We start from the raw sequence: 13,571 nt of genomic DNA on the forward strand, positions 1-13,571 counted from the left end.
TATCTACGTGCAAATGTACCTGACACTGTCAGAGAGCGTATAATGGTTACCGTGCCAACTGCAGATAAGGGACAATACTACTTTCTGTTATGACAATTTTCATCTGTAGCTTTAGAAAATACGACTGACAACGTCACACTGTAGGTAATGATCAGTGTACAAATGTAGATAAGGAACAACATCAGGGAATTTTTGTAATGAGGAGGAGAACCTCAAAATCACTATCAGAATATCCACTCGGCATTTGCATCCATCTACGAAGGTTCAAATGTAACTGACAAGGTTGAACAGCGTATAATGGATTGTAACTGTTCCAAATGAAGATAATGTACAATGCTGAGGGACTTTCTGTTATAAAGTTACCATCCCTATCTATCAGAATATCCACTGGGCATTTTATCCACCTGTAGGACATCGTAAAGTCTGTATAGACAATCTGAATACCAATAAAAAGATAGGGAACAACATCAGGGAATTTTCGTTATGAGGTGGATCGGAGCACCCCCAAATCACTATCACAATATCCACTGGGCACTTTAATACATCTAGGTTCAAATGTAACTGACACTGTCAGAGAGCATATAATGGATCTCTGTGCCAACTGAAGATAAGGAACAACATTCAGGGAATTTTTGTTACAAGGTGGAGCAATTAAATTGACCACAGTAAGCTATCAGAATGTCCACTGGGCATTCTAAACTATCTACGTGCAAATGTACCTGACACTGTCAGAGAGCGTATAATGGTTACCGTGCCAACTGAAGATGAGGGACAATACTGAGGGAATTTTTGTTAAAGTGATCATGACCTTCAAGAGCTATCCTTAGAACCACTGTCAGAATATCCTGTGGGAATTTTTATCCATCTAGGTTCAAATTTAACAGTCACCAACACTGTCTAATGAATCTGTTAGCCAACTGGAGACACGGAATAACATTCAGGTAATTTTTGTCACAAGATTGCAAGCTATCAGACTACCCTTCCAGCATTTCATTCATCTAGGTTCAAATGTACCTGACACTGTCGGAGAATGTATGATAGACACCATGCCAACTAAAGATAAGGGACAAAGCTCATGGACTCTCTGTTATTGAGAGCAATTCTGCAATTAAGGTGACCATTGCACGCTATCAGAATAACCTTCGGGCATTTTCATCCATCTACTAGGTTTGATTGTAACTGACACTCTCAGAGAGTGTGTAATGAATCTGTGTACCAACTGGAGATATTAGGAAACAGCAGGGACATTCTATTATGAGGTTGCGCAATTTAAGTGACCATCACGAGATATCAGAATATCCTCTGGCATTTTCATCCATCTACTAGGTTCAACTGTGACTGACACTGTTGGAGAGTGTGTAATGAGTCTAAAGGACCGATCAGGGACAATCTGTTATGAGGTTGTGCAATTAAAGTGACCATTAGGATATATCAGAATATCCCTCGGGCATTTTCATCCATGTAGATCCAAATGTGACTGACACTTTTAGAGTCCGAGAGCATGTAATGAGTCTAAAGGAAACAACAGGGACAATCTGCTATGAGTTTGTGCAATTAAAGTGACCATTAAGAGATATCAGAAAATCCACTGGGCAGTAAGGTCAATTATTGTAGCTGACACTGTGAGACAGCCTATGATGGATCAAGGCTCAACAGTCAGAAAAGTTTTGTTCCAGACTGCAAGTTGTGCAATTAGAGAGCACATCTCGTGTTATCAGTGTTCCCATGGGGCATCTCATTGTCGCTGATTTTATGTCCCACTGTGACGTTAACTGTCAGTGTATGACGGATCTATGTGCCAACTGATAATTAGGGACTGCAATTTAGACAACTTGTCATGAAGACTTTTTATTCTTGTATTATCTGCAGTATCTAGAGAATTTGTAGAAGTTTAAGAAATTGCATGAGAAGTAAACAAAAGAAAACAATTTCAATCTATCTTCAGGGCTGACTCTACAGACTGAAAGCTCTACTTGCTTGCATGGATTTCTGGATTAGGCCACACCAATTTAATTTCTCGGTTCACGGATTTTTTCATAAAAAATATGGAGCGAGAGGGCGAAATAAAAATAAAAATTGTAAAATGGTTGGGGTAAACGGCTCATCCAAAACACAAAGAAAAAAAGTTTTCAGCTTGAAAAAAGTAGAAAAACACTATTATTGTACAGTAACAGCACCTGTACCCACACTTTAAGGAGCTTATAATATAAAGGCCAGTTTGCTACACCAGAAAGTTGGTGAATGGTTTCATTAATGGTGAAAATTTGCTGAGTGGTAATTTTTATTTTTATTTTTCAAAAAAATAGGAGCGAGCGAATCCGTGAACCAAGAAATTAAATTGGTGTGGCCTTATGGAAAGCTCTGAAACTGATAAGAAGTCAGCTGGACATGACCATCTGCAACATGCCATTTGCAAAAGGAATGGAGAAAAGTCACAACATGCTCAACATTCATATTCAGGTTCTCTCACAGTATCTCTCACAGCGGCTGTAAGCAGTGCATCTAGACTAAAGTATAAAATCTAATACAGCATCTAAGCAGATGTAGGGTGTAAAGCGAGCTGAGAGACCATAACTCTTAATTATAAGTTAATAGCAGTCCAAATCATCCTATTCGTAAGCTTATATTATGCAAGTTTTGTGTGTTTTCAATTCAATCTTTTGCATGATGAATCATTTAGAAAGTCAGATCAGCATATGTGGACTAAAGCAGGGGGGTACAACTTTTCTGCCGCTACTTCAAAAACACCCTGCAAACAGTTAAGGCCACACCAATTTATTTTTTTGGTTCTAGGTTTTAGAAGGAAAAATTATGCCAGACAAGAAGATCAAACATACTCTAATCTCCAGGCAGATCTACCAGTGGCATAAGGAGTTTGTTTAGCTGGCCAAGGTGTGGCCCAGGACACTCCTTGACCAGCTAAACTCCTTATGCCACTGGTAGATCTGCCTGGAGATTACATAGAAATAGTCTGAGAGGACAGTCTGTACCATGCTAGCAATTTCTGGGAGTAAATATTGTCAGATTCATGGTTTCCTGACATATTTTTGCATCAGAATGGCCCAGAACCAATGAATCCAATTGATGTGGCCTAAAGAAGGACGACAGTGGGACGTACCTCGGAGAGGAAACATTCGTGCTTGTGAAAGATAGAGAGAAAAAGAGAGAGAGAAGAATGAATCCACAAGGATCTCACTGCAACACAAGACAATCATGCATGGCGGTACACATCACATTGCTGCATGGGAAAGGGTGATAAAAAAATGAATCATGCACTCATACAAAGGAAACAGAACATTGCAACTGATCATTGCTTGTCTGTAATACATAACACCAAGTCTCCAGTATCTGTTTTAGACTTCCTAACATCAATATAAACAAGTTTCGGCTCTTACAAGATAGGAAAATGGTGTGATGGGAAACAACAAAATTCTGAGACTAACTGTAGCAAAAAACACTCATCTTAAACATTGTAGGGGCTCTCAACTGGTTGTTTCTTTGCTTGGAGGCAAAGAGATTTTCAACATTGTACCGCAAATTGTACCAAAATTTGTATGACAAATGAGTATGACAAAACACAACAACAACGAAAAAAAGACAATTATGAAAGACTGCTTTTTGCTTGCTTAAGGGCAATGGGATTTTCATTTATATTTCCCAATTTGTACTTCAATGTTTTGAAGTACAAAAACTTCAGAATCTCCCCCTACATTGTACATTCCCAATTTTGACTATGATTGGGCCATGGGGAAGAAAGTTGGAAACATATTTTTGTTTGCTTGAAAGCAAGGGGATCTTCAGCTTTGTTTTGCACTTAAAGACAGAATACCAAAGCGCAATCTAGATACTGTGCTGTACCCAAAAGCCTAGACATCCATCACTGAGAATGCCAGGGGCAAAAATGATTTGGGTCTATCATCAAGAATCTTAATTTGGTTCATTTTGCTTACAGGGGTGGTTGAAATTTATAGCATAAGACGCGAGTTTTATCTATCAACATCTACTGCTGGGTATGAAAGCTTGTATATCACAATGATTCCAATCTTATTAAGAAAAGCTTTTAATTATAAGTGGTTGCTTTGAATATAAGATAAGATAAGGCGATATGTCTCCCCTGGTAAAATAAACAAACAAACAAACAAATAAAACATACATGTACATTATTTTCAAGCTGAATCCAACTCGTGGTGAGATTAATTATAAGTGGTTGATTTGAATATAAGATAAGATAAGGCGATATGTCTCCCCTGGTAAAATAAACAAACAAACAAACAAATAAAACATACATGTACATTATTTTCAAGCTGAATCCAACTCGTGGTGAGATTTAACGAGGAATAAAAAAATAGAGGAGGTAAGGCTTGAACTAGGAGATGGCAAAAATTCATCATTTCTTAGATATGGACAGGTGTTTCCTTTATAAAAGGACCGTTATCAATTTTCTTTTACACTCTGTGCTAACATCTAGTGGTACTTATTTGTACGTATCTGGCTTAAGTATGGGAAAAGATTTTTTTGGTGTCAGATTTGAACTAAAAACCTGAAACCTCAAGCAGCAATAATTTTTGGATTGTGTATCACAGCGAGGACCACTGGATTCATCCTTCTTTTGACAGATGCCAATCAAGAGTTCTAATTTGCATAAAGACCCCACCCACCTCCTTGGAGAGCCTTGTGAAGAGGTCACCGCCCCTCAGGAAGTCCAGGATGAGATACAGCTTGCCTTCCGTCTGAAATGCTGTGGATAAAATTAATAGTGTTTAATAACTGTCTGTGTATTCTTCTGACATACATATAGCTATGAACTACAAATGTAAAAGCTTCTTCTAAGTTCACAGTGATTTTAGTTAGACTTTGAGATAAGAAGCAAATGGAGTGTTCGCACTCCGGTTTTCACTCCATGATAGCAATATACCATGTCGTGTTGTCAGATGCTGAACAGTGATGGAAACACATTTTAAGTTATGGGGCAACGGTGACTGCAAAAACTGCAAACATAAAACCACATCTAAAATTTCCAGGATTTATAGACAGTATCAATTGCAAGATCATCCACAGCTCATGTACGTCACTCAGAAGATTTCGAACAGGAAGGAATAATACAGCTTCTAAGGAAATGCTGGCTAAGTTTATAACCCAGCTTGCAAAATACCCACTTGCACACTTGCACATTGCAACCACTTTTTGCTTTGTGCCACTTACTTCTAAACTCAGGTTGCACAGGGTGCAACTTAGATTTTGAGCCTCAGAACTTGATTTTGTTCTCAATTTACTTGGAAGAAATGAATGGACCGAGGCAGCTCTCTTTCATATCAGCCAAACATGTATGTATTGTACCTTTTTTTCAGAAGTTAGTGAATTGTAGGTGGTGCAACTTGAAATTCGGTTGTGCAACCTAGTTTTTGCCCCAGGTTGCACACTGTGCAACTTGGCTCAGAAAAGTATTTTGTACACTGTAACCTGGACTTTACACTAGAATTTTGAGTAGAAATAATGGTATTGGCAAAATACCTGTATTTTTACACTAGGGACCTTTAAACTTGAGCAGCATTTTTCAAGTCTGCTTTTTTTTTTCATTACAAAAACTAACCCTCATGTTATGGGACGACGGCAGAGACAATTCAGGAAACAAGCTGAGGCGATAGATTTCCTTGGAGAGATGATTAGATGAAAGCGCTGCTAATGTAGGTTCACCTGGGTCCACCTCTCTGTAAAGGGCTCTATACACAGTTCTGAACAACAGACACAGCTGGTGTGTGATTCAACTGTTTGATCAATATAAAAACAGACTTTCAAGCCAAGATGCGCAAATTTCAAAGGCCTGTTCAGCTTTGTCCATATTTCCAAGGATAAGTCTTTTTGTTACCTACAGTGCAACGTGACTGCAAGGCATCTCGTTTCTACAACAGGAGTCCTTGATTTTACAAGAGTTTTACACTACTCTTATCCAGGCAAATTTAACAGGGAATGCTTTTTTTCACCACATGCAACGTACATTGCAACTACATTATAAACACTCATATTTTTCTTACCTCCTTTTAGCCAACCGATTCTTTCCAACTTTTATAGTACACAAGTTGTCACTATACAAATTCATGATTCTTGATTGTTAATTCTTAAAAAAAATAAAAAATGAAGGAATCCTACATCAGAAGAAAGGAGGACTGGAGGAAACTCTATTATGATGAATGATAATGATTGAATTACTCTTTCACCATGGCACACAGTGACATTATGTTTTGATAGGAAGAAGAAATCTCACCATAGTGCATCTTGACAATGAAGGGGTGGTTCACATCAACCAGGATGTCTCGTTCCATCTTGGTCCGCATACGGTCCCTCACTGAAAACACAAGAAACCACAATAAGATTCTCCAGGGTTGGACAAGTCTACTAAGCCCTATTGTCCAGGGCAAGTGAAAGTGCTAATCGGGCAAGTGCATGACCTACCCACTTGCCCGATGGGGCAAGTAAGATTTTTCCATTGATCAAGATTTTTATATATTTGTTACGTTTTACAGTCATGACATCAAGCAATGGTCAACATAGAAAAATAGTGGCAATAATAAGAATTCCATTGCTGGAAGTAAAAATGCATGTAAAAGTGACATTTGAATTTTGGGCAAGTAAAAATTTGGTCCGGGCAAGTAACTTTTTGATGTGCTTGCCCGATAGGACAAGTGAAGTTTAGAAAACTTGTCCAACCCTGTTCTCAAAAACATCTCACCACATTAAACTACAAGCACATCTAGTTCCTTCTTCAAAAGTTGCAGCAACTCTGAGGAACTCAAGTCAAAATATGGCAGATTCATCATCATAGTCCTTTCCGTCCTAACGGACGATCTGTTCAACGCTGATGGGCTCGAACAAGTAATTACAAGCAATAGAAAACAGTTAAAATACAAGTTTCTTGGAATTTCAACTTTCTTGATACAGCACTACATGTACATATGTAATGTAATTGCCATGACCAGAAGCATTCAACACAAAGGTCTGTAAAACAGACAGACTGAGTGTAAGAAGTGGTGGGGCCGATGTTGTGGGCCCCAGGTTCTTTAGAATGCTGCACGAGGGACTATTAAACTACAGGACTAAAGAGACACACGCAAGACACAGGGCATGCCATTGACACGCACGGGAGCTGTAAGTCGGGACCCTCTCTCTGCTTCCTTCTCTGACCGAAGCCTCTGTCCAACTGTTTTCAACTCCAACTCCCGGCTTTCTTTATTCAGAATCCCAGACACAAACAATAGACAGCTTCACAGTAGGGAAGTGGGTCTAACACTTCTATGTAACATATCACCTATATGGTTTCCCTTTGATGTACAGGTAGATTAAAGCAACATCATTTGCATCCAGACTTGGTACGAACTTGCAAACTTGGTCATCAAAGAAACTTGCATTTACATAAAGATTAGCTGTTGCATTGACAGACTCCAAGTATTTCTATCCCACTTACATGAGCACAGATTTTCCCTTTGACTCTGCTTTCATGGTCATCTTCCAGTTCAACATTATTTTCTTCTATCCAGGAACCAACGAATCAAATTGTTATGGTCTTATTCACTCTTAAAGCATTATCTTCTCTATATATAATGTAAGATGCATTTAGGATAAGACTCTGCATGTTGCATAGTCTCAAATCGATTCTTTGCCACGATTCACTGCATCCCAACAGGCACTCCACAGAAATGCGAGCCCTCAATAGCGGCTTTGTGAAATCATCTGTCATTTTGTCAATAACAAGAGCATTCTGGAAAATTGTATTGACACTGAAGTATGATTCTAACTCTAAAGAGGGTGATATTTCAGGCTTAGTACTGCTCTAGGATGGTTTTAACTTTAAGCCGAAGATTTATCTTAAGACTAGTGTTAGCAGGAAGAAAACACTTACTCATTATTGATTGTGTTTATTTCATTCAGCTCCATATTAACCACTGCAGACCCAATGTGCAGAAGAGTCTAAATAAATGTTAAACAAGGATCGAAATACTTTTTTTTTGCTACATGCAAAATTGCAAGTTGGCAAAAATTTTATGTGCAATTTGAAAAATTTACATGCAAAATAGACAGTGATCGCTATGAGGATCACTAGCTTGAACCGGTGAATTTTGATTACATCTATTGAAGCTACCGAAGAAAGTTACCAGGAAGGAAAAAGACAGTCGCCCATATGTCCTTCTGTCTAAGGGTAGAGTGTCTAATTCCTCAGTATTTTTACTATAGGCCAGGTATTTTCAACATGCAAGATTGCAAGTTTAGAATATTTTTACGTGCAAATATCGAAAATTATGTGCAAATTGCAAGTTAAGTATGTGTATTTCGAACCCTGTATGTACCACCAGACACATACACAACCCCAACTCTGACTCTCATACGTTATACAAATACAAAAAAAAAAAACTTGACAAATGGACATTAACCATAGTCCAAACTTTCAACCTGAATTTTTGTGATACCATGCGTGTGTAAGGATACCATTCTATGTTAAACGATTCTTCAAGACTTAAAGCAATTGTAATCAAGTGGTTGGTTTTATCTTATAGTTGAATTTGTTATTTTTTGTCTGACCCTTACCTCTTCCCTCATGACCAAAATGAACAGCAACCTGCAAGCCCTTTTGAGTATCTTATAAACAAAGTTTCAAACAAACAAACAAACAAACAATTCTCACCTTTTAAGGTGGCTTTCTTCAGCACCTTCATGGCGTAGAGGGTCCCTGCATCGTGGCCATGGATTTTCCTCACCAGGAACACCTGCATGAAAACATTGATCAAGGCTTCATCAACTATGACATTGAAAACACTTGGAAAGTTGATAACTTTTGTTAAACGTTTTAAGTCAATTCTCCATAAGGCCTAGGAAAAAAATGTTGTGTTTCCTGTTTCCCTACCTACCCTAGAAAAACCTGCCGACCCTAGACTTTTTTTTGGGGTGGGCAGAGGAGTCACAGTTTCCAGTTAGAATTTTTATTCAGCCTGCTTCCTATTGAAGCAAAAACACTGCTTGTCCTATCTATTGAAGGATAAATGTATCTATTGTACACAAAATTAAAGTTTGACATTAAAAGAGAAGTGTCCTCATGCACTTCAGTTTACTTTGTTCGACTGTATTGTAATATGTATCACTAGAGGTTTGGCCAGCCTAAAAAAAATTACAAGAAAAAAAAAAGATAATCCCTACCTACCGACCCTAATTTTTTCAGGACTGAAACAGGAAACACAACATTTTTTTTCCTAGGCCTAAGTTAAGTATGGGTACTACTAATCAGAAAGATATCATAACTTAAAAGCAATTTCCTTCAATTTACAGTCAGACTGCTCAAGACCACTCAGGGAACCCATATGTGTGTCTATCTGAACATTGCACTACAGACAATTCTTGATTGTGTCAGTGGGAAAAATCATCTAAAGGGACCAACAAAAAGGGGTCACAATGACCAGGTGGCCCATAATTATGCAGAGGTGGTCACTTGTCAGGTATGACCCTAACTAAACATTCAGCAACAACTTGAAAATAATATACCATAAAATAGTATAGTTGAAATAACATAAGCATAACATCAAACTAAATGTCTTCCAGATCCTCAGTTGTCGTCCAAACCAAAAGCAACCCAAGTTAAAATTCAAACATTCCTCCAGAGTAATTCATGCATATTTGAAGACTACATATTGCTTCTTGCAGCCTTCACAGTAAGACAGTTAAGACATTTTAAGGAGTACATTGCCTATTGACCAAATCTTAAGACTGCATTAGGAATGGCACCTGGAAGATCTTATCTTTTTAAGCTTCTTTATAGGATGCCTTCCTGTTTGCCTGAAAGGGGTACTTGGAGAAGCTTTATGCTCGCTCGATACAATCAATCAAACCCAGCAATAACTCAGTCTGCTGACTTTTTCTTTAGCCACTGTTAAGGTGATAACAGTCAATGCAGCTTGTAAAAATCCACATACACCAATGATGTAGGTGTATGTGGATTTTTCCTATAGTACATGTTATATTATATAAGGCCACAGCATGGATGACATCAGCGCACACATTAATTTTTTAATTTTTGCCTGATTTCCAAAAAAAAAAAAACAAGATTTTTTTCCCCTTCAGAGATGGTCAACATGACGAGAAAGTACCAAAATGGGCAAATATGTTGTGTTGTACTAGGCTAATAGTTGCACTTGTAGAACGAGAAGTGACACTAGCCACGTAGCCATGACTGTAGTTATAGGAATATAGAAGTGAAACTCAAAATTTAGTTAGATAGTTGTAAAAGTGGCCCCAATATGGAAGCCATGCGTGTTGTTGCCATGTTGGTATGTGATACCAGTCTACCACACTAGTGTCACCTTTGCTTGTAGGCTGTGATACCATGTTTTGTCGCTTCGATTCTTTTTTTACTTTTAGTGCGTATATTTAGAAAATTTAGCCATCTTGTCTTTTTTTACCCATCTTGTTTTTTTTTTTGCCCTATCTCACTATTTTTGCCGTCTGCAGAGGATGTCATCCATAAAATTTACTTGCTGTGGCCTATAATAGTATAAACCCAGTACATGGACCAGTGCAGGATAGGTGCAGGTCGACACCAAAAATACCTGCACAGCTTCAATTTTACCTGCAGTAACCAGCCCTGTACATGGTCTACAAACTCACTTTTCAAGTTGATCTTCCAAATTTCCATTGCCTTGTCAAAGGCTAGCCTTAGCATATTCATGGAAAACATTAACTGTAATACCCCATGGTAAGGTATCAGCATGGACTTCAGATTTGGCTGTCTTCAAGACAAACCCTTCAAAGTCTCAGAAGATTACTAAGACTCGGGAAGTGCCATGAACATTCAAAGGAACAATCGTTAGGCGAAAACTTTTAGCAAGGTCGATGCTCCTCACTGGTCACTTTCAAATCCCGGGATGAATATTATAGAATTTTCTGCCTGCAAAATCAAAGGAGTTTTCTTGTTCTTTGATCCTGAGATTCTTACCGGCTCCTCGGACATCAAGGAGACTTTGAAATGAAATGGCCTGTAATGTGCAGTCGGAATATAGATTCAGCACTCAACTACAAGCACTACACTTTGGTGTCTCCGACTCAAGCCCTAACATTTGTTCCTATTCCTATTTCTTGAAGGGTTCACAATCAATGCTCTGTTGATCTGCAAGTTAAATTTTTGCAACTTACCAAGAAATATAAATCAAAACTAAAAGGAAGGTCTGATACTTGACTAAAGAAACCCCAAGTATGACATGATTTGACTGAAATTCAAAACTGCATCCTTAAAGTTTCTTGTTCAAAATGAAGGCTTGCATCAGACGAACTATGAACACTGAGCTATTGCTTCATATTTTTGTACCATGTATAAATACGTACCGGTGCAATGGCCTAGTGGGTAGAGTGTTCGCCTTGCATTCGGTAGGTCGTGAGTTCGATCCCAGGCCGAGTCATACCAAAGACTTTAAAAATGGTACATGCTTCTTTCTCAGCTTAGCACTCAGCATTCGGGAAAGAGTATGGAAGTTGAACACACACCACTACCAGTGGACTAGCCCCCTGCTGTAGTAATTGCGTTGTGTGGCCCAAGGGCTACTGAAACGGAGATGGTCGCCGCCCTATGCGCCATCAGGCACGGGAAGGACTTGAACTTTAACTATAAATACGTAGTGATATATGTCGACAGATTTATCAGAACTCAATGAAATCTGTATCAGATTTTCTCTATTAATTATATTCCATCTGAACCTTACCTCCCTCATGACCTCAATGAAAAGCAGCCTGCAGGTCGATCTGAGCTTCTCTTCAAACAACTAACAAACAAAAGATCTAACAACTCAAATTTCCAATACCAAGCCAGGGATAAACAAGTCCACTAGCCCTATTGTCCAGGGCAAGTGAAAGTGCTGTTCGGGCAAGTGCATGTCCTACCCCACTTGTCCAATCGGGCAAGTAAGATTTTTCCATTGATTTTAGTGCAATTTTGATATATTTGTTACTTTTTACAGTATGACGTCAAGCAATTGTCTACAGAGAATTCCATTGCTGGAAGTGAAAATGCATATACTAGTAACAGTGACATTTGAATTTTGGGCAAGTGAAAAATTGGTTCGGGCAAGTACATTTTTTATGTGCTTGCCCGATAGGACAAGTGGATTTTAGAAAACTTGTTCAACCCTGCCAAGCTGGTACAGTAGGTGACTGACCTTTCCGAAGGAGCCTTGTCCCAACACCTTCAGAAGCTCAAACTGACTCGGACTGGCCTTCTCCTTCCCATCCGCAGCAACACTGATGATCTCATATTCCGTCACATTGTGCTCCTGGTCCTACAAACAAACAACAGACATTCAACAAGTTATTTTCTACTTTATTCTCTTGCTACTATGTGTTAAAGGGGCATTCCACTCCACACGGGAGTGTTATTTTCCGATAGATATTAATTTTAGGAAGTGATAACTGCATACTACTTCACATTATACGATAAAGTACCCAGTTTCTTCACATGCCTCAAAAGCATTCAGTCTTCTACTAAACTCTCCAAGTACCCTCTAATTGAATTAATCCTATGGCTGAATACAATGCAAAACTTTTAGGTAAGGTTCCAAAACTAATTTCAGGTTCACTAAGAAATCTCGTCTTGTTCTTGTATTCTTTACTATCTTATGAGCAATTTGCCTTCTCGGTGTGCTTAGCGTACCTCATTTATTCCGAAAATATGTACGATAAACACAGTGTCTACTAGTATGCGTATAGAGAATGCATGGGTAGGGTCTGCATGGGTTTAGTGAGTGTCATTATTGTACACATCACGTAATTCATCCCAAGGTGAATTCCACAAAATTCGGCTGAATATGTATTCATTGCCACATTATCTATTGAAAACAAGACTCCCTTCTGGAGTGGAATGCCCCTTTAAGTATAAATCAATACACAACTTCAAATGGCAAACAGATACATGTGGTTCTGGTCCACAATATTGATCATTATAAATGAAAACAAAGCAAAAAATTTAACTAAATCTAAAATCATGGCCTAATGTAACCTATTTCTAAATACAAAAGATGCACCTGTACATGTTTGTGATGATGACATTATGACCACAATTTTTGTCGGCCATTACCAACAACAATCTGCCAAATTAGAGTTTGGACTCATCTCTTCAAAAAAATAAGGGGCTTTTTTAAGATACGAAGTCAATGATCAACATCAGAAGTCAGACAAATTGCCTACAACATCTCTAATGCCGTAATGGGGTTGTTCTTCCTTCAATCATCAGTGATCTTATCCATCAACACACTCAGGACAATAATTGACCAAACTGTATAAATCCTGACATGTTTGTGGTGGTTTAATGTTCAGGTTTTGCATTTCAAATGTGTTCAATAGTATTGTGGTATAGAATTGCCAAATAGGCAGGGCTCGAATTAACCACTTGCGCACCCCCTTCGCGCAAGTAGTTTTCTCCGTGCGCAAGTTGTTCAGAAAGCCAGGTTGCGCGCGGAGCAAGTAGATTTTTGGGGTATTAAAACAAAACGATCCTTAAGTTACAGGCCCTTTACTAAAAATATCAGAAAATGTACGCCCTGGTTTAA

General features: G+C 38.5%; 1 protein-coding gene across 3 annotated transcripts in view; it reads right to left on the minus strand.

Moving 5' to 3' along the window:
- Positions 1 to 13,571, minus strand: part of LOC118422481 (ribosomal protein S6 kinase alpha-3-like) — a 62,460-nt gene that overhangs the window by 24,153 nt on the left and 24,736 nt on the right. For all 3 annotated transcript variants that reach the window (XM_035830092.1, XM_035830091.1, XM_035830090.1), the window contains exons 3-6: positions 12,186 to 12,305; positions 8,675 to 8,756; positions 6,263 to 6,343; positions 4,659 to 4,738 (exon numbers count right to left, since the gene is read on the minus strand). In XM_035830092.1, coding sequence (XP_035685985.1) covers positions 4,659 to 4,738; positions 6,263 to 6,343; positions 8,675 to 8,756; positions 12,186 to 12,305 — 363 coding nt within the window. The remainder of the gene's footprint in view (positions 1 to 4,658; positions 4,739 to 6,262; positions 6,344 to 8,674; positions 8,757 to 12,185; positions 12,306 to 13,571) is intronic.

This window comes from Branchiostoma floridae, chromosome 9, assembly GCF_000003815.2.
Source record: "Branchiostoma floridae strain S238N-H82 chromosome 9, Bfl_VNyyK, whole genome shotgun sequence".
Taxonomy (NCBI): Eukaryota; Metazoa; Chordata; class Leptocardii; order Amphioxiformes; family Branchiostomatidae; genus Branchiostoma; species Branchiostoma floridae.